A 26,498-nucleotide genomic window follows, 5' to 3' on the forward strand; every position below is an offset into this window, starting at 1 on the left:
TCTAACATGAAATATATGCACTGAAATATAACCCTGCTGTTTCAAATGGACAAAAAACAATAATTCAGTATAGGGGAGAAGGCTTAGACATCTTGTTTGCTTTGTACAGTGTGTTGTGTCCATGTGTGTATATTTTACATGCATTTTATATTACTTTTCCAGCAAAAAAATATATGAAGCAGATTCTCCAGGATGCTGAGTAAAATTTATCACCTGATTTCTTTATAAAATTGGCCAAATATATGCGTGTATGAAAGTTATTAGAAATTAGAAATTCTAAGTCTAGACGAAAAGAGTGGGCGTGGTCTCTACGTGGCCCGGAAGTTACCTTTGTTACCTGTGTGTGTGTGTGTGTGTGTGTGTGTGTGTTTGGGCACTTTATTACCCCATTTGATAATATGGGGTAATATGAAATATTATGAAATATTGTGAAATATTGAAATATGAAATATTGTGCACTACATAAGGGATGAATGTTTACTTAATGCGTTAACAGTATGAAGGAACCGGTGTTTTTAGTAGTACATTTTAGTAGTCTTAGTAAGATTTCCGATTTCTAAACAAAAATATCTTTTGCATAAAGACGTATTTAAATGCACTATGGTCTATTTTTTAATGTGTGTTTAAACGATTGTTGCATAAAGTGTAATATTTGTCAATCTGGCTCAAACGAACACGAACAGGAAGTGCCACAACGTTATACACACCCTCCGTGTCAACCAGAAATCCCGCCTCCTGCTCTGTGGTTGGTGAATTTTTCCTTATTCCGACAGCTCGACAGGGTTTAATAGGTGACTTTGCTTGTCAATCTGATGTATCATCCAATCCGGGTATAGGAGGGGTGGGACTCTCTGAATACGGGTAGGAAAAAGAAAGATATAGCTGTCGTGTGTTTTATGTAGGTGGCGGTGCAGGAAGAAGAAGAAGAAGAGGAAGAGGGGGAAGGAGAAGAAGGAGAAGAAGAATAAGAGTGGCCCGTGGTTTTGTAACACTCAAAGAGAGACGAACAAATTTTAGATTTTTCCCCTGAGTGACAAGCCAAGACGCAAAGATGTCTGTCGCTGGCTTGAAGAAACAGTTTTATAAAGCGAGTCAGGTGAGTGTGGTCACTTCCCAACTTTTCTCTTCTCTTCCCGTCTGTCCAGTCTGTGGAGTTAGGGTTAGGTCAGTGGTGAATAAAACGCCAGTTTCTGTAGACACAGATCAGATGCAGCTTTTCTGCTTCACCATGTCGGATCGAGCTGTGAATAATGCTTGTGTCATTTTAGATTTGAATCGAGATCGGATCCTTTTACTAAATCTGTGTAGCCTCAGGCTATCCAGGAAGATCCAAGCAACACCAGCTGGAGATCCAGCTTATTTCCCTGCTCGAGTTATAAAATCAAACACGTTTTTTAAGAGAGTAACCCAAATAACTGATCAATGACCACTACTGAGGAAGCTGAGAAAGAAATAAACTTCAGGTTAAAGGGACCAGTAGTGTAGGTGTAGAAGTTTTCACCCTGAAAAAAAATATTTCTATTCCAATCATTTTTTATATAATGCATAGAGATGTGTTGTATTATTGTTTGTGTACCTTGATGACGTCACAGGGAGACACAGTGGCGTTCAGGAGTATAAATAAATAAATAAATAAATAAATGACCATATGGCATTCAAAAACTCAAGATCCTAATATAATAAGAGCTCATTTTCTCACTCGCCTCATTCCTGCGAAGCTCAAGGACATGTTTATGAGCTATCGTAGAGATCAGGATCATAAACACTGGACTCCCAGTTGCAGAATGTAGTTCTACTGCATGGCTCAGATGCACTGACTCACAATCATAGCGATCACCGTGATGATGATGATGATGATGATTTAATAATACGGCAAAAAAAAAAAAAAGACAAGGAGTTGAGAGAGCTTAATAGAGGCCGGGGGTACTAAAGCGCTGCCGCATCGCTGTCGTTAGATAAAGATGAAACAAGAAATCACACTGGTTCCATTACAATGGGTTGTTTCTTATGTTTAAGGTTATGGACCAACTAACTTCTTCAAACGTCAATACTAAATACACAGATCAGCGATAACATTGAGTAGTGACAGATGAAGTGAATAACACTGATTATCTCCTCATCATGGCACCTGTTAGTGGGTGGGATATATCAGGCAGCAAGTGAACATTTTGCCCTCAAAGTTGATGGGCAAGCGTAAGGATTTGAGCGAGTTTGACAAGGGCCAAATTGTGATGGCTAGACCACTGGATCAGAGCATCTCCAAAACTGCAGCTCTTGTGGGGTGTTCCCGGTCTGCAGTGGTCAGTATCTATCAAAAGTGGTCCAAGGAAGGAACAGTGGTGAACCAAAGACAGGGTCATGGGCAAGCAAGGCTCACTGATGCATGTATGGAGCGAAGGCTGGCCCGTGTGATCTGATCCAACAGACGAGCTACTGTTGCTCAGATTGCTGAAGAAGTTAATGCTGGTTCTGATAGAAAGGTGTCAGAATACACAGTGCATGATGGGTCAGGGCTGTTTTGGCAGCAAAAGGGGTACCAACACAATATGGTATGCCTGGTCAGTGTAACTCTTGGGTGCTATTTGATGATGAGTTACTGGAATTTTCCATTAGGTCTAAACATAAATTAGGCCATAAATTGTAGCAGTGTAGACTGGATGTTGCCAGCTGTTCTTTAAGTTAGACTGGATTCATCTCAGACTTCTCTCTTTTCTGGGTTTTAGTTTAAATGTCAGTCTTTATTGTTTGATCCATCATTATTTTTGCTCCAGCTATGTCATTCGGTCCGCTCTCTAGTTACTGTTTTCAGTTACAAGACCATTACAGCCATGTGTTATTTTTCTTCAAACCGCTGCCTTCATCCTATGAATCCTTGAGCTTAGAGGTCTTAAATAAATTACGTGTACAATGGCTTGAATGATCTGTAAGTGTCTGTCTTGATGTCTGTTATGTAGAAAGGCCATAACATTAAAACCACTGGCAAGTGAATATCATTGATCTTGTTACAGTGGGATACATTAGGCAGTGTGTGGTAAAACAGTCAGTTCTTTGAGTTGATGTACTGGAAGCAGGAAAAATGGTCAGGCGCAAGGATCTGAGTCATTCTGGGCCAAGGGCCAAATTGTGATGGCTAGACGACTGGGTCAAAGCATCTCCAATACATCAGGTCTTTCTCTATGCAGTGGTTACTACCAAAAGTGCACCAAGAAAAGCCTGATGATGAACCGGTTCATGACCGGATCACAAGGCTGATGCATGTTGGGAGAAAACACCAGCCTGTTTGGTCTGATCCCACTGAAGAGCTAATTGCTGAAATGCTGGCTGTGATAGAAAGGTGTCAGAACATCACAGTGCAGCTTTCTGTGTATGTCGTTGTGTAGTCACCAGTAAGAGTGTTCATGCTGACCACTGCATCACAGAAAGCTGATATAATGGACACATGAGCATCAGAACTGGATATAAGAGATGGAGTGAGAGAGAGAGAGAGAGAGAGCGCTGTAAAGGCAATTTATCTTCAGTATTTAAATAGTTCAGATAGGTGCAGCTATAGTTCAGAGGCTTTATTCCATCAGCTGTTAAAGAATGTGGTGAACGTTTTATCTGATTATAGTTACCTGCATGTCCGATATCCACAAAACAGTGTAGAGTCCTGTTATCACTGATGTAGCAGCTGTGAACATTCTCTCTCTCTGTCTCTCTCTCTCTCTGTCTCTCTCTACCTCTACTGCCTCTTTCTCTCTTTCTTGCCTTCCTTCTCTCTTACTCTCTCTCCCTTTCTCACTCTCCCCATGCCTTTCTTGCTTTCTTGCTTTCTTTCTTTCTTGCTTTCTTTCTTTCTTTCTTTCTTTCTTTCTTTCTTTCTTGCTTTCTTGCTTTCTTTCTTGCTTGCTTTCTTTCTGTCTACTCTCTCCCCATGCCTTCTTTCTCTCTCTCTCTCTCTCTCTCTCTCTCTCGTAATGGCAGTTTATAAAAATCTTCAGTATGGAGTCTGACTGTTAAAATAATTCAAATGCAATAAAAAAAGTGACCGTTAGTGACCGTCTGTCTGATGTTTATCAATGAGTTTAATCATAGAATATGTAACCTGCTTTAATTGTACTAAATATGGACACTTTTCCTAAATAGAAAGACGTCAATACTATTTCAAGAATGAGGAAAATTTCATAAAAGTCGAATACAAAATGTGAGCTTGAGGAAAATAGAAGGGAAGAGAGAGAGAGTCTGATCATCGCTTCTCATTTATGTTCTACATTGAGCTGAGGTTTTGTTCGTCTCTAAACAAAGCATGCAGTGCTCAGAGAGACTCGTCAGCATGATGGGTGGTTATGGATTCTTCTAATTCCTGAAGAAAAGGCCAGAGAGAAGGGCGTGTTGCCCAACCCTCACAGTAACACTCGGGGGAACTGTGAAGTGATTTTATGAATGAAGTCGTGAAAGACCAAGCTCACCACGGCCTTTGCGCTAATTGGAAACATTCGTCACTTTTTCTACAATTGTGAATGAGGGAATTTTCATTCACATGAACATGTGGGACACATCGTTTAACTGTTCTTCATTGTGTTACAGTATAAAAGTTTTCTTCTTTTCTAAGCTTTATTATGTCTGGAGTATTCAGTGTGAGTCCATCGTGTATCTGATCTTCCCAAAGGATTGATGGTTTTTATCTATTATTACATTTCAACTTTTTACTTCCTAGTGCACACACTGCTCCAGCATGCAAAACAACCAGCTCATAGAACAGAAGGCATTTGCATGATTCACACAAGCACTACAACATGCAGGGTGTGCTGTTATAGGAAAATCATCAGTGCTAGGGTGATATGAGGTCCTGATGTGGGTTATGCCTCTGGTAACTATAACCAGAGAGGCTTTATTCCATCAGCTGTTAAAGAATGTGGTGAACTTTTTAATCTGATTATAGTTACCTGCATGTCAGATATCCACAAAACAGTGTAGAGTCCTGTTATCACTGATGTAGCAGCTGTGAACATCCACCCCCCTTTCTTTCTTTCTTTCTTTCTGTCTGTCTGTCTGTCTGTCTGTCTGTCTCACTCTCTCTTTACCCCTGCCTCTTTCTTTCTGTCTGTCTGTCTGTCTGTCTGTCTGTCTCTGTCTCACTCTCTCTTTACCCCTGCCTCTTTCTTTCTTTCTTTCTTTCTTTCTTTCTTTCTTTCTTTCTTTCTTTCTTTCTTTCTTTCTTTCTTTCTTTCTTTCTTTCTTTCTTTCTTTCTTTCTTTCTGTCTGTCTGTCTGTCTGTCTGTCTGTCTGTCTGTCTGTCTGTCTGTCTTTCTCACTCTCTCTCTCTTTACCCCTGCCTCTTTCTTTCTTTCTTTCTTTCTTTCTTTCTTTCTTTCTGTCTTTCTGTCTTTCTGTCTTTCTGTCTTTCTTTCTTTGTCTTTCTTTCTGTCTGTCTGTCTTTCTTTCTGTCTGTCTTTCTTTCTGTCTGTCTGTCTTTCTGTCTGTCTGTCTTTCTTTCTGTCTGTCTGTCTTTCTTTCTTGCTGTCTGTCTTTCTTTCTTGCTGTCTTTCTTTCTTGCTGTCTTTCTGTCTTTCTTTTTGTCTGTCTGTTTGTCTGTCTTTCTTTCTTGCTTTCTTTCTTTCTTGCTTTCTTTCTTGCTTTCTTTCTTTCTCAGAGCTTGTGTAAATGATGTTGTTAATCAGGCAGTAAACCAGGCCCATGTTGTAGCCCACACCCAACCTCCAGCTCAGTAATTACACCTGACGCACTGTACACGTGGCCATTGAAGGTTTTAGTTTGTTTGTTTTTACACAGCGGTGCATTAGCAGCTCATAGACGCTTTAAAATGTCATTTAGTTCAACATTTCATGCTTCAAACTGGCCCAAAGCGCTCTCTCTTTCTCTCTCTCTCTCTCTCTCTCTCTCTCTCTCTCTCTCTCTTTCTCTCTCTCTCTCTCTCTCTCTCTCTCAGTGTATTGTTTTCTGGCTGTCTCACTTTCACACCCTCAGTCTCTCTGAATCTTGTAGGATGAATCACCATGATGAGTAATGATTTTATTTTGTGTATATAGGCGGGTTTGCAAAGCCTCAGAGTTCAGAGTGTTTTAACATTTAACCAGCGTATGACGTTATCTCTACAGCTTAATGTTCGAGCGCTTGATGTTTTCATGTTAACATATATGCATTGGAGCAGTCTCACCCAGTAACCAACTCTATAATATAGGAAATAGGAAATCTGCGTGTTACGTAATATAATACCAAGCTGTGTGTGTTTCCTGTGTCATAAAGCATGTGATACTCATTTATTTTATTGTGTGCTACTCGTTGTGCTTCCTCCTGGTACTTCAGATTCCAAAGACAATTCTAAAGACATGCAGGCTGATTGGTGTCTGTAGTGTGTCACTGGGTGTGTGTGGTTGTGATTGTGCCCTGCAATAAAAAATGGAACCCTGCCCCATGGGATATGGTAGCTTAGTGGTTAAGGTGTTGGATTGACAGGAAGGTTGTGAGTTCGAATCCCATGTCCACCAAGTTGCTACTGCTGGGCCCCTGAGCAAAGCCCTTCACCCTCAATTGCTCAGTTGTATAATTGAGAATCGCTCTGGATAAGGGTGTCTTCCAAATGCCAAAAAATGGCCCAGGTTCAGAAAATGGTTGGATATTTGTAGATTCAGGTTTTGATCTGTTTTATGTGCATACCTACTGAATTTTGTTTCAGTACAGCCCCTAATACAGTATATATTATGCAGTAGGATACAATCCAGACATCCTACATCGGCCATCTACGTTGGCATTGTCATGTGACCTACGACAGCCAATTAATCTCAACAAGAGAGGGAGAGCTAGTTGTTTGGTTGGCATTGGATAGACTAAATTAAGGTTAGAAATGATTGCCAAAGCTGGTGCAATATAGGAGCATTAACTTTAACCTGTTAATTAAAGCATGAAATCTTCAAATGAAAAAGAATGCTGGTCAGACGGCAGAGCCTTGGTGCTGGTGAGATCTATTGAGGGCTTTGTTGAAATTGACCAGCAGCTGGTCAGATGAAGCTGGACTGAGCATTCTCAAACGTTTCCAGTCAATGCCCGGTGTCAAGTGCACAGATTTCTGCAGGATCTCAGTAAACACATTAGCCTTATTCAGTCGTTCTCATGACGCATAACAAGAAGCAAACATGGTGACGAGTGCAGGAAGTATGCACATTGCTGACACAGAGGAACGACTGAGCTGCCTGTGTACATACTGAAGGGGTTTGGCTACACGATCAGCCAGTGTTCAGCCACAAGCCAAACAAACTCAGACAAGCGTAGCTGGAACAGTTGCGACTTTCACATCCTACGACAAAATGCAAGCAGTGTGATCAGACGACTGAAGCTCTTCCTGTCTTTGTTTTGTTTGTTTGTTTTTTTAAGATGCTATATAATACACACACTCACATCACTGCTTAGATGTGAAATGATATACGGTAACTCGGGACTTACGAGTTTAATTTGTTCTGTGACCGAGCTCGTAACTCAATTTGCTCGTATATCAAATTCTCCATTAAAATGAATTGAAATGCTATTAATCCGTTCCAGCCCACCAAAAACCACACCATTTTTTTTTTGTTACCTGTTTTTTTTAAATAAGAAAAATGTACTTTATAAATAACAAATAATGTATAAAACAATAATAATACATAATAAAAGAGAATGTAAAGAAATAAACAGGTTTTATTAAGTGTATTTACGTTGAAGATCAGACGAAGATGCTGGCGGAGGTGGGAGGAGATTGGCGGAGGAGGTTGGCGTTTTTCATTTCATGCTCTATCGCTTAACTTACTCGCTACACACTTGCTACAATTAATTGCTAAAGTTAACTTACTCACTATGCTACACTTTATCGCTAAACTTAATTGCTACTTTTTTATTTATTTATTTATTTATTTTTTTCACTTCACTTAATCATCATCTTCACTGACTTTTGCCTTTTTCGCCACACTTTCCCGCTTTCACTTGCAGGGCGTTTCAATGAAAACCTGTCCGAGGATGTTTGTTTCTTCCTCCCTTTCAAAATGTTTGGAAAATGATTGAGGCAAGTGTCGTTAGACAGCGCCAACGCACGACCTGGAGAGATAACCACATGAACTGACCGCTCGCTGGGCTACCAAGTGGTGGGTGGGGTAAGCTCGCTCGCTTGTAACTCAGATCCCGGCTCGTATCTTAAAGCAAAAAATCGACCGAGCGACGGCTCGTATCTCGGAGAACTCGTAAGTTGAGTCACTCGTAAGTCAAGGTTTCACTGTATTTAGAAAACACTGTTACAGAAGGTCAGTATTGCAAACATATCCTATTCTTTATTATCTGGACAATACCCAGGGTTCATGAAATCCCACATTACAGTGTTTAGGTAGTTGTTGTATTGCCTTTAAGCACTTTCTCAACTCCATTTCTAGAGGCACATTTTGCCTCCAGATTTTTTTTCTCCCATAAGCAGCTCATTATCCCAGTGGTCAGGCTTTATCGAAGGGTCCATCAGGTGTGTAATGGGAGTGTAGCTCTGAAGCACAGTGGGTGTCTAGAAGCAGAGATAAGAAATACTCTTTAATCAATAACGCACCAGTAAATAGCCAAAATACACGTTTGTTCACATTTAGCTGTCCGTAATGTTTAAAAAGTTCTTTTTATGGTTTATGTCTATAAAATGTTTGAGAACTCCTGCCCTAGAGTGTACATAATACTCTGGAGTGTTGAATTGAATCAGGAGTGTTGAATCAGAAGTGGGAGGGTGTTGAATCAGAAGTGGGAGGGAGTTGAATGAGAATCTGGACTTTTGAATCAGAATCTGGGGCATTGGTTTGGAATTTTAGACAGTTGAATCGGGAGTGTTGAATCAGAATCGGGAGTTTTGATTTGGAATGTTACAAAGTTGTATCCGGAGTGTTGAATCATAATCAGGAGTGTTGAATCAGATTCTGGACTTAAATCAGAATCTGGACTTTTGAATCAGAATCGGGAGTGATTTGGAATTTTAGACAGTTGAATTGGGAGTGTGGAATCAGAATCGGGAGTGATTTGGAATTTTAGACAGTTGAATCGGGAGTGTTGAATCAGAATCGGGAGTTTTGATTTGGAATGTTACAAAGTTGTATCCGGAGTGTTGAATCATAATCAGGAGTGTTGAATCAGAATCTGGACTTTTGAATCAGAATCGGGAGTGATTTGGAATTTTAGACAGTTGAATTGGGAGTGTGGAATCAGAATCGGGAGTGATTTGGAATTTTAGACAGTTGAATTGGGAGTGTGGAATCAGAATCGGGAGTGATTTGGAATTTTAGACAGTTGAATCGGGAGTGTGGAATCAGAATCGGGAGTAATTTGGAATTTTAGACAGTTGAATCGGGAGTGTGGAATCAGTATCCTGAGTGTTGAATCAGAATCGTGAGTGATTTGGAATTGTAGAAAGTTGAATCAGGAGTGTTGAATCATGAATTTTAGACAGTAGATTAGACGGTCTGTATGGAGTGTTGACTCTGGAGCATTGACTGGGGAGAATTGACTTACAGGAGGTTTGAGTAACTGATTCAACTCCACTAAAAAGCCTGTAATGAGCTGAATGGGGTGTGTCGGACCTCAGTAAACATACTCTGTTGTTGCATCTATTCAAGGCCTGAATTTTGCCTTCTTGTTTGAACTATAGACTGACTGCTGAGCTGATCTTTGAATCTGACTGCCAGTGAAGCACTCCACAAAAGACTTCTCCTTCTGAATTAAACACATGTGTGTGACAGAGTGCAGGCTCAGTACAGTGTGTTACTGACACACATCATTCAGTCAGTGTACTGGGTACTTGATATAAAATCTTGTGCAGGCAAAATAGATAGTAACAGTGACCTTCAAAACCCAGAATCATTTAGTTTAGTATGAGGAAAGCTGCAGTGCAAGGGGTTTAGGTCAACAATTATCCTGACGTGCATAACAGGAGATGATCGAACACAAACAGCAGCACTGAAAGGTCACCATTGATTCAGCTGCATGTGGTGACTCTTGATTAAAACCTTCTTGTAAACAGTGTGGTTAGATCATACGGATATTAGTTATAAACCTTTACACTGGAAACACTGGATGATTACATAGGAAGCTATTGCAAAAGGGACTCTCTTTGCCAACAATGGAACTATTGGCTCTTCTCCACCAAGAACACATTGTGTGTTGGTCTTGCAGCAAACATGAAATAAACCTTACAGTCAGAAGGCAGGAAATTGTTTCATGATCGTCAGGCACTGGTGAATCATCTGTAAGGACATTGTACATATCAACTGTCCTCAAATTCTCATTCACAACTCTTTTTAAATCTTTTCTCACTACACCACTTAGTTATTTTTGCATAGGAAAATAATGAGAACTGCAGTATTAGAGGCCCACTGAGGCAGGAGTCACGCTGCCTTGGGTTTCACTCTATGAATGTTTTTAATGCACAGGAAAGTGCCAGGTTTGTGGGGGTGGGCATGGATTGGTTTAACAACAAATTTTACTAGTTAAAAATACAAGGCTCTTGTTTCATAGCATAGAATTTTAATTCAGCATAATACATTTCTGCAAACAAAGGCAAAATAGGTACATATAAGTGTATATGATGTATAGAACTATTTCTATTGTAAGATGGGCTACAAAGATTAAGAGAAGGAATGAGAGATTATGAAGTGTATAGTATCCATAGGCCGGAAACGTGTGTTGACCATCTTTCTTTCCTGAATGCAAAGCCCTTTCCAGTGCCCAAGTTTTGTCCAATGTGTGAGAAATACATCCAGCCCTTCAAGGCACATCTGCCACCAAAAACCCACCCTGATATACCCTGAATCAGAAGTGGACTCCACTAGACCCCGAAGGTCAACCAGCATTAATTTCTTCAGCAGTTTGAGCAACAGTAGCTCGTCTGTTGGATCGGATCACACGGGCCAGCCTTTGCTCCCCACGTGCATCAGTGAGCCTTGGCCGTCCATGACCCTGTCGCCGGTTCACCACTGTACCTTGTTTGGTCCACTTTTGATAGATACTGACCACTGCAGACCGGGAACACCCCACAAGAGCTGCAGTTTTGGAGATGCTCTGATCCAGTGGTCTAGCCATCACAATTTGGCCCTTGTCAAACTCGCTCAAATCCTTACGCTTGCCCATTTCTCCTGCGTCTAACACATCAACTTTGAGGACACTTGCTGCCTAATATATCCCACCCACTAACAGGTGCCATGATGAGGAGATAAGGAGTGTTATTCACTTCACCTGTCACTGTTCATAATGTTATGCCTGATCAGTGTAGATTGTAGCATAACCACAGTATATGACTGAAATGATAGAAAATTGTGTATGTATGGTAGATTTATTTTAAATATGGTAACAGTTATTTGCATAAAGCAGCTGGAAACCTTGAGCAAGGCAGGAAGTCAATGCAGTCAGAGTCACTAAGTTTCAGCTTTCAGAGCAGTTTGGTAACACACATGTTAAGAACCCTGTTTAACTATGAAGCTACAGAAGAAGAGCAGGAAAGTGAAGAAATGAAGACCTGAATCTTGACGATTCTTGTAACACTACACATTTTTATTCTTGGTAATAAATCGACTGCGCCAAGTGATGTTGAAATTTGTTACACACTCTAAACCATTATAAATCATTTACCGTACACTCTATGACCTTTTACTTAAGTGACGTTTTCACTGTACTACGCGGCCCGCGATTCTGTTTTTAGCTTTGCTGTGACGGTGATTTCGGAATAGAAACTGAATATCTCCTGTGTTTTGCCTTAGTGGGCAAGTCCCTTCATGTTAGTTCGAGTATTCACGCATTCCAGACGATCCTGGAAGGAGTATGGGGAAATAATAAAGGTGTCTGGTTTATGTTGTATAGTGTAATAAACAGTCTCAGTACAAACATTTTTTTTTTTAATGAAAGAAAACTTAATAAATGTCAGGGAGCTAGGCCTTATAGAAAAACTTGTATAGATTTAATTACTTGGTCCATATTCCATATCTTTTTCTTTCTCTCTTCACTTTGCATTCTATAGTGTCTCCCTGTCTCTGTACTATATATTTATGTATTTTTTGTGTTTGTTTCTTTCCAGATGGTGAGTGAGAAAGTAGGAGGGGCAGAAGGCACTAAGCTGGATGAAGACTTTAAGGACCTGGAGAGGGTGAGAGAGCTCTGTATAGCTGTCATTTTAAATCATAAAAGGTGTTATTTTTTTATGTGCCTTTCCAAACCCCAAGAAATATAATCAGAACCTGCTGGTTATATAAATACTTATATATAACTTTGTTTAAACAGAAACAGCAGAGCAGCATTTATGAAACACTATTTTTAGTAAAACAGTCTAAACACGCAAAATGCAAAGGTATAATATCTGAATTGTGCATCTGTTCACCACATCATTGTAGTTCCTTTTAATAAGTATTATAATAATAAATATTATAAGTAAAGGTGTACAAAAGATGTGTTTTTATAAATCGCATTTCTGTCCTGTCCTGGAAAAGGTTTGACCAATCCCTCTCACTGTGTGTCCAATCTCACCTTCTCCTACATGAAGTTTGACCAATCACACCATCTCCTGATAAATGTTTGACCAATCCCTTTCATTTCGATTCCTTCTGTCTCACTCACTCCTGCAGAAATTTTGACCAATCTAACCATCTCATATAGAATGTCTGACCAATCCTTCCTCTTCCTACATAAAGCTTACCCAATCCCACCCATTCCTTCAAACATTTTGACCAATCCTCTTATCCCAGCTTCAAACATTTTAGCTAATCCAACCACTCCTACATAAAGCTTGACCAATCCCATCCCTACCACAAAATTGTTTTTAATCTTTTTTGTATTTGCTGACAATATATACCATTAATTTACAATTTCCCTCAGTATAAACAAATGGGGACTTTAAACCAGAGTAAACCTAAGCACTGCACAAGCAACCAGTCATACCCAAAGCACTTCTATGTTAATAAACTTGACCTTTCTTTGCCCCACGAGTATCACATCTGACCGCTTGCTGCCACAAGATCCCAGTCCCAATATTTACAGCATTAAATAGAATTCCTGTCTCTTGTTGCCTAACAGAGGGAGGTGTAGTTACACTGAGTGTCACCCATCTATAACCCTTTCCCTCTCCTGCTTCTGTGTGTTTTACAGAAGGCTGATATCACCAGTAAGGCCATAGTGGATGTGTTGTCCAGGACGTCAGAGTATCTGCAGCCCAACCCAGGTAACTAGGACAAAGGGAAAAGCTGTTTAAGCCTTTAGCTTCAGAACTGATGGCGGAAAGAAATTCTTGTAGTTGTGTGTGTGGTGCTAAAAGGTAAGAGGACTAGAATGTGTAAAATTAGACCAAAGTCTGATTTCTGTTAGAATCAGGACAGAAAAGTTCTCTCAATGAACAAATCGCATGATCTAAAGTGTGTGCAACTGAGCATGCATACATGACTGGACTTGTGTTGCAACCTTTGCAGTGATTTGCCCTTCGTTAAAGGTTTCATCTTTCTGGAACTGTGGGAATTTCCCAGGAATAAAACACTTAAACATGCTGGGGATTTCTTTGATTAGCTTCTCAATAAGTTTGTGTGATCTGACTGTTTCTCCGTTCTGCGTTTTGTTTTCAGCGTCTCGGGCCAAACTGTCCATGGTGAATACTGTGTCCAAGATTCGAGGGCAGGTCAAAAGTCCCGGGTATCCACAGGCTGAGGGAGTTTTGGGAGAGTGCATGGTCAGATACGGCCGCGAGATGGGAGAGGACACCAACTTCGGTGTGTGTGTGTGTTTGAGAGGAGATTACTCACAGTGGGCCTGTGCTGAAAGATTTTGAGAACAAGGGAAACTAGGTTCACAGTATAAGTGAATGACTCTAAGAGGAAGTAAAGAAATGGGAATGAATGTCAAATAGTCTACAAAATTAAGGTGATAATGTTTCATATATGAGAAGTGGAAAAAATACCTAGTTCACGACGTGCATTTCAAAGCCTAACTTATTCACAGACAAAATACTGATTATCAATATTCTTGAATCATTATCTCTTTGTTGCTAATAAACAAAAACGACTGTTCAGAGTCACACTTTTAACCTCATCGAGAAATCCGGATTGACAGCTTGTGCAATTTGGAAACACTCCAACTGTAGTGTAGCTGTGCCAAACTTTTCTGCAGGCCTTCATTTGCATAGTAGGCTCTTGTATTGTGTGATACAACAACACTTGACTGTCACATGTTCAGCATTAACTCTGCTTTCCTAAGTTCTAGCCATTTTTTCACACAATTTGTGCATGCACAAAATAAAATCAAGACATTTAGCACCCAATCTTAAGACCCCTGTAGGATGACTTTAAGCTTCACTTTATGCATTAAAATTGCCGAGCGTAAAGCTTGTGTCCTGCTCTCTGTAGGTGGTGCTCTTGTTGAAATGGGGGAGGCTATGAAAAGGCTGGCTGAAGTCAAGGATTCCCTGGATATCGACGTGAAGCAGAACTTCATCGACCCTTTCCAGACCATCGTAGACAAGGATCTCAAGGACATCCAGGTAGGATGAGAGCTTGAGCGGATTGCTTTATTTTTGACCGCTGGATTAAATTTCTCTTTTACTAATTGTGGTACTGCTCAGTGGAATGAGTCAAGCCATGGTTTTCACTTTAACTTTCTGTCTTTCTGATTTGTCCATCTCTCTTCCTGCTTCTCTTACCCCATCAGCACCAGCTGAAGAAATTGGAAGGCCGGCGGCTCGATTACGATTACAAAAAGAAACGGCAGGGAAAGATTCCAGACGAGGAGCTCCGCGCTTCTCTGGAAAAGTTCCACGAGTCCAAAGAGGCTGCAGAGATCAGCATGCACAATCTCTTAGAAACCGACGTGAGTATAAATCCAGAGATTAAAAACGGGATCCTGAGACCTTTCAGCTGAATAGACTCCTGAACATGTGATTGTGGTGTTCAAAGCAGTAACATAGATTCAGCTGAATGACTCGCTGGGCTTCTCCTCACTTTTTCTATCCTACTATAACGACTCTCAGGGGATTCAAGAGAATATCAGGGGACCTTCTCTTTCGCAGCCAATTACCCAGCAGTCCTCACCATCTGCCTGCCATTAGCATATGTTTCAGACACTGAAGGGAATTTGGGTAGACATACTCCGCCCTTAAAAATATGTTTGTTTTATTCATGTGCTATGTATTCAGCAGGTTCGAGTGAGAGTGTAGGTGTAAGTTAAATTCAGCTGCATCAGTAGAATCCCCTTGTGGGAGCCCTTTAAATGACACAGTGACTGATCATTAAAAGACAACGTAGTGAGGTGAAATATATAACGGAGTACAAAAAGCGAGTGTAGAGTGACCAGACCAAAAACCAAACAACTACAGCAAAAGCAAACCGCTAGGACAGAACCCTAATACGCTACAAAAAAATTATGCTGCAGCAAAAAATAGCAAAACCCAAACCACTACAGCAAAAAAAAAAACCCACAACAGTGCTATAGCAAAACCAAATAAAAAAAAAAAAAGAGCAGGGTAAAATAAATCGCAAAACCAAACTGCTAGAGCAAAAACACAACACAACATTCTACAGCAAAATGATTACAATTACAGCAGAACCAAGAGCACTCTAGTGATTTCTAATAAACTGGGCAGTGCAGCAGCACATCAGCATTTTCAATTGGACTTCATTTTGTTAGTTATTCAAGTTACTTTAAGCCACTACGATTTAACAATACTTTGCACTAGGTCAGTGAATCTCACAGTACAATAAACTAGACTTTACTGGAGGAAGCACATGTTCACTAGCTAAGATTTAACACATTCACAATCCGAGAATTTCAGAGCCTAATGTCTCTATCTGTTTTATTACTGCTGTAAGATTATTAGCCACTGCATTATGTAGAAAATGACATTTGAATGAATGACTATGGGAACACAGCCTAAAATGCGATCACAATACATTTATGTGCATGTAAGTGCATGTAATACCTGGTGTTAGTCATAGGTGTTAGTCAGGACAGGGATAGATTCCCCCGCTCTTAACCCAACAGCCTGTACCTGTGTGTTTATTAGCCTAGTGCTGATTAATGCTCTTATTAAGCAGTGACTCAGATACAGCTTAAGTGGAACAGATACAGAATCTAAAGACAACATCTGAAGCATGAAGTGCTTTATTAAACGTCGCTCAGTAATGTCTATGGGAGACACAAAAGCCTCAACTGCCACCATTTTGCCAGCGCTTCTTCAAAACCTGTGAGGAAATGTACTGCAGTGTGGTGAAGTCATGTCCAGATGAGCGTAGAAAATTAGAAAAGACTGTATGAGTGAAATGGGAAAAGTCTAATAATAATAATAATAATAATAATAATAATAATAATAATAATATGGAAAGTGAAAAGATGAAATAAAATAAATAAAAACCCGCATATGTAAATAAGACTGTAAATGATGAATGAAAGTGTAAAGTGTTATTGACTTAACTTAAAAAGAAGAACCACACTACTACCTAAAAGCAGCAGAAACACACCACGTCAGCAGAACCAAAAACAGCAGAACCACATCATTACAGTAGAATCCAAAAACAGCAGAACCACACCACTATAATAGAACCCCAAAACAGCAGAACCACATCATTACAGTAGAATCCAAAAACAGCAGAACCACACCACTATAATAGAACCCAAAAACAGCAGAACCACATCATTACAGTAGAATCCAAAAACAGCAGAACCATACCACTATAATAGAACCCCAAAACAGCAGAACCACATCATTACAGTAGAATCCAAAAACAGCAGAACCACACCACTATAATAGAACCCCAAAACAGCAGAACCACATCATTACAGTAGAATCCAAAAACAGCAGAACCATACCACTATAATAGAACCCCAAAACAGCAGAACCACATCATTACAGTAGAATCCAAAAACAGCAGAACCTCACCACTATAATAGAACCCAAAAACAGCAGAACTACATCATTACAGTAGAAACCAAAAACAGCAGAACCACATCATTACAGTAGAATCCAAAAACAGCAGAACCATACCACTATAATAGAACCCCAAAACAGCAGAACCACATCATTACAGTAGAATCCAAAAACAGCAGAACCTCACCACTATAATAGAATCCAAAAACAGCAGAACTACATCATTACAGTAGAAACCAAAAACAGCAGAACCACACCACTATAATAGAACCCAAAAACAGCAGAACCACAACCACTACAGTAGAACCCAAAAACAGCAGAACCACACCACTACAGCAGAACCTAAAAATGTTACAGCAAAACAAAACCAAAAAAACTCCTATGAAACCTTTTAAACATCCCCCTTGTGTTTTTTCGGAGCATCTCGCATACAGGCTACACAGAATGCCTCATCCTCTCCCCCAAATCCAGTCTGAGTTCCATTCATCCACAGTGTTAGATCAGATATATATCTTAATGGTAGTCATTACATTATCGCATTTCTCTCGGCACAGACGTGTCGATAATGTCCCCCACCACGTTCTGGCCACTTGATGGTCTGCCACCTGACCCTCAGAGCCAAAGCCTTGTTTAGGGTGTGATCATTACAGCACTAATGCAGCTTTGAAATGGCAGACAAGCTATTTTTCTGTATGCTTGTGTGCATATGCCTTTATTGACAGGAATTTTAGGCAATATGGGACATATGAACGGTTAAAGCATGAAGGCGGCGGCTAATAATGTGCACATAGATTAAAGCTTTTTCATTTTTAATACTTTTTGTCTATTTCTCACACCTCGTGTTTAATCCACCATGCTGTTTCCATGCTTATTTGATGGACACTTCCTATTCATTCTCATTAATGCTTGTTTTTCTTCCTCTTCAGGTCATGTTAAGTGCATTCTGATTAGAAAAACGCTAAAATAATACAGCAACCTGTTAATAGCCGGCTTTTCTTATACCCATAACTCTAACTGCACTTATAGAGCTATTCTTAAACCTTTTGATAAAATGCCAGTGTGTATAATTGAATATTTCTGGCATTTCTGCACTCTATTGTTCTCTAAGTTGTTAAAATACTCCTTAAGAGCCATTTAAGCTGAAGCAAATTCATTCGCATTCGTCTGTGCGCTCTAAATGAAATGCTTGTTCAGCAGGGAGAAGTACTTTTTGTTCTTGCGATCTATTAGGATGTGTACCAGCTTTCATCATTCTCTCTACTCGTATTCATGCAAGTCGTGCAAATCGGGCTGCTTCCCCAATAAAATAAAAATGAATGCTAGAAATGTAATTACGCTGATTTCATGTGCTATCACAATGATCATTACTAAGAGTTTCCTACTAGGAAGTTGCACATGAATGACTCTTCAAGTCGTAATTACGACTAGGAAAGCTCAGAGATCATTTTGATGCTCAGGTTTCTGAGATGGGCACCGTCCTAAACTTTCAGCATAGCACAGAGTACAGGTCTGTTTTTACAGCATGAGAGCAGGATATTTGACCAAAAAAGGAAATACACTGATCAGGCATAACATTATGACCACCCGCCTAATATTGTGTTGGTCCCCCTTTTGCTGCCAAAACAGCCCTGACCCGTCATACACTGTGTATTCTGACACCTTTCTATCAGAACCAGCATTAACTTCTGATCAACAGTAACTCATCTGTTGGATCTGATCACACGGACCAGCCTTCACTCCCCATGTGCATCAATGAACCTTGGCCACCTATGACCCTGTCGCCAGTTCACCACTGTTCCTTCCTTGGACCACTTTTGATAGATACTGACCACTGCAGACCGGGAACACCCCACAAGAGCTGCAGTTTTGGAGATGCTCTGATCCAGTGGTCTAGCCATCACAATTTGGCCCTTGTCAAACTCGCTCAAATCCTTACACTTGACCATTTTTCCTGCTTCTGACACATCAACTTTGAGGACAAAATGTTCACTTGCTGCCTAATATATCCCACCCACTAACAGGTGCCATGATGAGGAGATCATCAGTGTTACACATGTCACCTCTCACTGCTCATAATGTTATGCCTGATTGGTAGAATTATCATAAATAAGAGTTTCCTACTAGGAGCCTCCTGGTGGTCCAGCCTCAGGATCCTATGCTCTCGTTGCCGTAGCCCGGTTTCAAACCCCACCCACTGAAGAGTTAACTCTCGGTGCCAGTCCCAAGCCCAGATTAAATGGGAAGGTTGTGTCAGGAAGGGCATCGAAACATGCAGACCAAATGATCCGCTGTGGCGACCCCGAACAGGGAGCAGCCGAAAGAACAGCATGACTCTTCAAGTTGTAATTACGACTACGAAGCTCAGAGATCATTTTGACACTCGGGTGGTGTGAAATTAAAAGTAAAAGCAAATATGTTTAAACAAACCTGTAGGTGTCTGTTTTATGTTCTTTCCGACAACACCGCATGTGATTACCACGTACTTGTGACATTTCCAGTACAGAAGAAGGAAGTCGGTCACTCTGATAGCACATATGCTGTTCACAATCACCCCAAAAACTGTTCTTAGCAGTAAAACATGCACATGCTTCATTTACTTTTTGAAATTCATTTCTTTCCCCCAAGCCATGATTCAGTTAATTATTACACACCTGGGTAAAGGTAGAGAGTGTTCACATCTGGAACTAAAGTAAAAGGTTAACAGGTCGAGCATCAAACAAGGCTTAAGGCCATCAGATATGTTATGTATTAGTGAGGCAAAATATCTGTCCTCTGCAGTGGGACTCAGTGTCCCGCCCCCTCGAGCTCTTTCATTCAACACGGCTAAACCCCAGAGCTTCTGGAATAAAGGCTTTTATACTTTGTGTGGTAAATGTGGGGTTCATGCAGGATGTGATGTCACTCGGCATGCTTAAAGGGTTTGGTTCTGCTGATCTTGGTCTTGCTACTATTTGCAAGAAAGCAATCACTCTTTAAAACTGGCAGTACGCTAGTTTTTAGCCTCACTGTAACCATGGTAACTAAGGATTCCAAATACATCCCATATAAATATTTTTCTAATTGATGTATTATTTGGCATTTATTATTGTACTTTTGCTTGTTACTGAACTTTTTTGCTTTATACTGCCTCATATCTCGTGTGTGTGTGTGTGTGTGTGTGTGTGTTTGTTTGTTTGTAGGTGGAACAGGTGAGCCAGCTCTCTGCTCTGGTGGAGTCGCAGCTGCAGTATCACAGGCAGTCAGTGCAGGTGCTGGAAGAACTGTCAGAGACAATGAAAGACAGGTATGAAGCTCACTTCTCTGCTGTTCTCTCTCACTCCCCTCTACTGTTCTCTCTCACTCCCCTCTACTGTTCTCTCTCACTCCCCTCTACTGTGTTCTCTCACTCCTCTCTACTGTTCTCTCTCACTCCCCTCTACTGTTCTCTCTCACTCCCCTCTACTGTTCTCTCTCACTCCCCTCTACTGTGTTCTCTCACTCCTCTCTACTGTTCTCTCTCACTCCCCTCTACTGTGTTCTCTCACTCCCCTCTACTGTGTTCTCTCACTCCCCTCTACTGTGTTCTCTCACTCCCCTCTACTGTGTTCTCTCACTCCCCTCTACTGTTCTCTCTCACTCCCCTGTACTGTGTTCTCTCACTCCCCTCTACTGTTCTCTCTCACTCCCCTCTACTGTGTTCTCTCACTCCCCTCTACTGTTCTCTCTCACTCCCCTCTACTGTGTTCTCTCACTCCCCTCTACTGTTCTCTCTCACTCCCCTCTACTGTGTTCTCTCACTCCCCTCTACTGTTCTCTCTCACTCCCCTCTACTGTGTTCTCTCACTCCTCTCTACTGTTCTCTCACTCCCCTCTACTGTTCTCTCTCACTCCCCTCTACTGTTCTCTCTCACTCCCCTCTACTGTGTTCTCTCACTCCTCTCTACTGTTCTCTCTCACTCCCCTCTACTGTTCTCTCTCACTCCTCTCTACTGTTCTCTCTCACTCCCCTCTACTGTGTTCTCTCACTCCCCTCTACTGTGTTCTCTCACTCCCCTCTACTGTGTTCTCTCACTCCCCTCTACTGTGTTCTCTCACTCCTCTCTACTGTTCTCTCTCACTCCCCTCTACTGTTCTCTCTCACTCCCCTGTACTGTGTTCTCTCACTCCCCTCTACTGTTCTCTCTCACTCCCCTCTACTGTGTTCTCTCACTCCTCTCTACTGTTCTCTCTCACTCCCCTCTACTGTTCTCTCTCACTCCCCTGTACTGTGTTCTCTCTCACTCCCCTCTACTGTGTTCTCTCACTCCTCTCTACTGTTCTCTCTCACTCCCCTCTACTGTGTTCTCTCACTCCCCTCTACTGTGTTCTCTCACTCCTCTCTACTGTTCTCTCTCACTCCCCTCTACTGTTCTCTCTCACTCCCCTGTACTGTGTTCTCTCACTCCCCTGTACTGTGTTCTCTCACTCCCCTCTACTGTGTTCTCTCACTCCCCTCTACTGTGTTCTCTCACTCCCCTCTACTGTGTTCTCTCACTCCCCTCTACTGTTCTCTCACTCCCCTCTACTGTTCTCTCACTCCCCTCTACTGTGTTCTCTCACTCCCCTCTACTGTGTTCTCTCACTCCCCTCTACTGTGTTCTCTCACTCCCCTCTACTGTGTTCTCTCACTCCCCTCTACTGTGTTCTCTCACTCCCCTCTACTGTGTTCTCTCACTCCCCTCTACTGTGTTCTCTCACTCCCCTCTACTGTTCTCTCACTCCCCTCTACTGTGTTCTCTCTCACTCCCCTCTACTGTTCTCTCTCACTCCCCTCTACTGTGTTCTCTCACTCCCCTCTACTGTTCTCTCTCACTCCCCTCTACTGTTCTCTCTCACTCCCCTCTACTGTTCTCTCTCACTCCTCTCTACTGTTCTCTCTCACTCCTCTCTATTGTTCTCTCTCACTCCCCTCTACTGTGTTCTCTCTCACTCCCCTCTACTGTGTTCTCTCTCACTCCCCTCTACTGTGTTCTCTCTCACTCCCCTCTACTGTGTTCTCTCACTCCCCTCTACTGTGTGTTCTCACTCCCCTCTACTGTGTTCTCTCACTCCCCTCTACTGTGTTCTCTCTCACTCCCCTCTACTGTGTTCTCTCTCACTCCCCTCTACTGTGTTCTCTCTCACTCCCCTCTACTGTGTTCTCTCTCACTCCTCTCTACTGTGTTCTCTCACTCCTCTCTACTGTGTTCTCTCACTCCTCTCTACTGTGTTCTCTCACTCCCCTCTACTGTGTTCTCTCACTCCCCTCTACTGTGTTCTCTCTCACTCCCCTCTACTGTGTTCTCTCTCACTCCCCTCTACTGTGTTCTCTCTCACTCCCCTCTACTGTTCTCTCTCACTCCCCTCTACTGTTCTCTCTCTCTCCCCTCTACTGTGTTCTCTCACTCCCCTCTACTGTGTTCTCTCACTCCCCTCTACTGTGTTCTCTCACTCCTCTCTACTGCGTTCTCTCACTCCTCTCTGCTGTTCTCTCTCACTCCCCTCTACTGTGTTCTCTCTCACTCCCCTCTACTGTGTTCTCTCTCACTCCTCTCTACTGTTCTCTCTCACTCCTCTCTACTGTTCTCTCTCACTCCTCTCTACTGTGTTCTCTCACTCCTCTCTACTGTGTTCTCTCACTCCTCTCTACTGTGTTCTCTCACTCCTCTCTACTGTGTTCTCTCTCACTCCTCTCTACTGTTCTCTCTCACTCCTCTCTGTGTTCTCTCACTCCTCTCTACTGTGTTCTCTCACTCCTCTCTACTGTGTTCTCTCACTCCTCTCTACTGTGTTCTCTCTCACTCCTCTCTACTGTGTTCTCTCCCCTCTACTGTGTTCTCTCACTCCCCTCTACTGTGTTCTCTCACTCCCCTCTACTGTGTTCTCTCACTCCCCTCTACTGTGTTCTCTCACTCCCCTCTACTGTGTTCTCTCACTCCTCTCTACTGCGTTCTCTCACTCCTCTCTACTGTGTTCTCTCACTCCTCTCTACTGTTCTCTCTCACTCCTCTCTACTGTTCTCTCTCACTCCTCTTTACTGTTCTCTCTCACTCCTCTCTACTGTTCTCTCTCACTCCTCTCTACTGTTCTCTCTCACTCCTCTCTACTGTGTTCTCTCACTCCTCTCTACTGTGTTCTCTCACTCCCCTCTACTGTGTTCTCTCTCACTCCCCTCTACTGTGTTCTCTCTCACTCCTCTCTACTGTTCTCTCTCACTCTTCTCTACTGTGTTCTCTCTCCTCTCTACTGTGTTCTCTCTCACTCCTCTCTACTGTGTTCTCTCTCACTCCTCTCTACTGTTCTCTCTCACTCCTCTTTACTGTTCTCTCTCACTCCTCTCTACTGTTCTCTCTCACTCCTCTCTACTGTGTTCTCTCTCACTCCTCTCTACTGTGTTCTCTCACTCCTCTCTACTGTGTTCTCTCACTCCCCTCTACTGTGTTCTCTCTCACTCCCCTCTACTGTGTTCTCTCTCACTCCTCTCTACTGTTCTCTCTCACTCTTCTCTACTGTGTTCTCTCTCCTCTCTACTGTGTTCTCTCACTCCTCTCTACTGTGTTCTCTCTCACTCCTCTCTACTGTTCTCTCTCACTCCTCTCTACTGTTCTCTCTCACTCCTCTCTACTGTGTTCTCTCTCACTCCTCTCTACTGTGTTCTCTCTCACTCCTCTCTACTGTGTTCTCTCACTCCTCTCTACTGCTTTCTTGCCTTCTTTCGTAATGTTTTTATTAATTTGTGTCTGTGTGTGTGTCTGTCTGTGTGTGTGTGTCTGTGTGTGTGTGTGTCTGTGTGTGTGTGTGTCTGTATGTGTGTGTGTGTGTCTGTATGTGTGTGTGTGTGTGTGTGTCTGTATGTGTGTGTGTGTGTCTGTCTGCGTGTGTGTGTCTGTCTGTCTGTCTGTGTGTCTGTGTGTCTGTCTGTCTGTGTGTCTGTCTGTGTCTGTCTGTCTGTGTGTGTCTGTCTGTGTGTGTCTCAGATTGAACAATGCTCATGCTCAGCCACGTCAGAAGCGAATGCCCAAGCCAATGCCCAGCTTTGACTCAGACCCAGAGTCTTCTAACGGAGGCTTCAGTCCCACGTCTCATCCCCAGAGCTTTAACTCAGGTGAGCTTCACCTCCTCACATCCTCCTCGTCTTCTCTCCCGGTCCACTGAAAGTGATCATGCTGTTATATATGCTGTTTATACTGATCTTTCTGTCTTCTTTATTTTAGCAGCACCTGCTTTACCCACCCGCACCTCTGTACGCCAGAAACGACAATGTGAGTCGGACCTACACTTCTTAACAGGCTCTCTCTTTAACTCTCTCACACACACACACACACACAACCCTCTTACTGCACAGTCAAACCTCGACACACACACACAACCCTCTTACTGCACAGTCAAACCTCGACACACACACACAACCCTCTTACTGCACAGTCAAACCTCGACACACACACACCCCCCTCCTACTGTACAGTCATACCTTCATATATATATATATACACTATATTGCCAAAAGTATTCTCTCACCCATCCAAATAATCAGAATCAGGTGTTCCAATCACTTCCATGGCCACAGGTGTATAAAATCAAGCACCTAGGCATGCAGACTGTTTTTACAAACATTTGTGAAAGAATGGGTCGCTCTCAGGAGCTCAGTGAATTCCAGCGTGGAACTGTGATAGGATGCCACCTGTGCAACAAATCCAGTCGTGAAATTTCCTCGCTCCTAAATATTCCACAGTCAACTGTCAGCTGTATTATAAGAACGTGGAAGTGTTTGGGAACGACAGCAACTCAGCCACGAAGTGGTAGGCCATGTAAACTGACGGAGCGGGGTCAGCGGATGCTGAGGCTCATAGTGTGAAGAGGTCGCCAACTTTCTGCAGAGTCAATCGCTACAGACCTCCAAACTTCATGTGGCCTTCAGATTAGCTCAAGAACAGTGCGCAGAGAGCTTCATGGAATGGGTTTCCATGGCCGAGCAGCTGCATCCAAGCCATACATCACCAAGTGCAATGCAAAGCGTCGGATGCAGTGGTGTAAAGCACGCCGCCACTGGACTCTAGAGCAGTGGAGACGCGTTCTCTGGAGTGACGGATCGCGCTTCTCCATCTGGCAATCTGATGGACGAGTCTGGGTTTGGCGGTTGCCAGGAGAACGGTACTTGTCTGACTGCATTGTGCCAAGTGTAAAGTTTGGTGGAGGGGGGATTATGGTGTGGGGTTGTTTTTCAGGAGCTGGGCTTGGCCCCTTAGTTCCAGTGAAAGGAACTCTGAATGCTTCAGCATACCAAGACATTTTGGACAATTCCATGCTCCCAACTTTGTGGGAACAGTTTGGAGCTGGCCCCTTCCTCTTCCAACATGACTGTGCACCAGTGCACAAAGCAAGGTCCATAAAGACATGGATGACAGAGTCTGGTGTGGATGAACTTGACTGGCCTGTACAGAGTCCTGACCTCAACCCGATAGAACACCTTTGGGATGAATTAGAGCGGAGACTGATAGCCAGGCCTTCTCGTCCAACATCAGTGTGTGACCTCACAAATGCGCTTCTGGAAGAATGGTCAAAAATTCCCATAAACACACTCCTAAACCTTGTGGACAGCCTTCCCAGAAGAGTTGAAGCTGTTATAGCTGCAAAGGGTGGACCGACGTCATATTGAACCCTATGGATTAGGAATGGGATGTCACTTAAGTTCATATGCAAGTCAAGGCAGGTGAACGAATACTTTTGGCAATATAGTGTATATATATATATATTAGGGCTGGGCAAGTTAACTCGTTATTATCGCATTAACTCATTAATTAATTAACGCCGACAATTATTTTATCGCACGTTAACACAGTTTTTATTATTTTAAAAGTCTGAATAGACACACAGACAAACCATGGGTGATGGGAGAGGTGGGATGTTGATCCGTATTGGCTTGCGATAAACGTTATGATGCGTCAGAACCAATGAGAGCATTTGGGATAAGCGTAAGACTGGCGCAGGGCTGAAAGGAAGCGGAAAAGAAATAGAACGGGCGGATAAACAAAGACGGAGAAAGGCACGAGAGAGAGAGAGAGCGCGTTAACACGCGTTAACCCATGACAATCATGCGATTAAAAATTTTAATCGTTGCCCAGCCCTTTGTGTGCCCGTGTGTGTGTGTGTATGTATGTGTATATATAATATATATATATATACACACACACACACACACACACACACACATGCTACTAGCACCACCTACTGTACAGACACACACACTTCTCCTACTGTACAGTCACACCTTCATACACACACACATGCATGCTAGCCCCACCTACTATACAGTCAAATATAGACACACACCTCTCCTAGTGTACAGTCAAACCCAGACACACACACACACTCATCCTACTGTACAGACTGAAATATACAGCACACACTCTCCCTCTACAGTACAGTCAATCTCCCGAGACATGTATGTTTGTTCTACGTTTTCTAATTGTGTTCTGCGCAATGGTCATAACTGCGGGATGGTCAGTACGAACAAGTAACCCAACTGAAAGCATCATTATATAATCATGTGCAGAACCTCCAGCTTTCTGAGACAATACTGCCTTTAAACCTCAGGAGTGATACCAGTGTGTACAGGTTTAGACAC

At 42.3% G+C, this 26,498-nt stretch overlaps 1 protein-coding gene across 3 annotated transcripts in view; it reads left to right on the forward strand.

Moving 5' to 3' along the window:
• The first annotated feature begins 890 nt into the window (after positions 1–890).
• Positions 891–26,498, forward strand: part of sh3gl1a (SH3-domain GRB2-like 1a) — a 29,064-nt gene continuing 3,456 nt past the window's right edge. The window contains exons 1-9 of one of the 3 annotated variants that reach the window (XM_058418103.1): positions 891–1,096; positions 12,056–12,124; positions 13,120–13,192; positions 13,587–13,730; positions 14,364–14,497; positions 14,665–14,823; positions 20,056–20,159; positions 23,851–23,978; positions 24,088–24,135. In XM_058418103.1, coding sequence (XP_058274086.1) covers positions 1,052–1,096; positions 12,056–12,124; positions 13,120–13,192; positions 13,587–13,730; positions 14,364–14,497; positions 14,665–14,823; positions 20,056–20,159; positions 23,851–23,978; positions 24,088–24,135 — 904 coding nt within the window. In that variant the 5' untranslated portion in view covers positions 891–1,051. The remainder of the gene's footprint in view (positions 1,097–12,055; positions 12,125–13,119; positions 13,193–13,586; positions 13,731–14,363; positions 14,498–14,664; positions 14,824–20,055; positions 20,160–23,850; positions 23,979–24,087; positions 24,136–26,498) is intronic. The other 2 variants (XM_058418104.1, XM_058418105.1) reach the window with 2 other exon arrangements.

The sequence above is a fragment of the Hemibagrus wyckioides genome, linkage group LG20, assembly GCF_019097595.1.
Source record: "Hemibagrus wyckioides isolate EC202008001 linkage group LG20, SWU_Hwy_1.0, whole genome shotgun sequence".
Classification (NCBI taxonomy): domain Eukaryota; kingdom Metazoa; phylum Chordata; class Actinopteri; order Siluriformes; family Bagridae; genus Hemibagrus; species Hemibagrus wyckioides.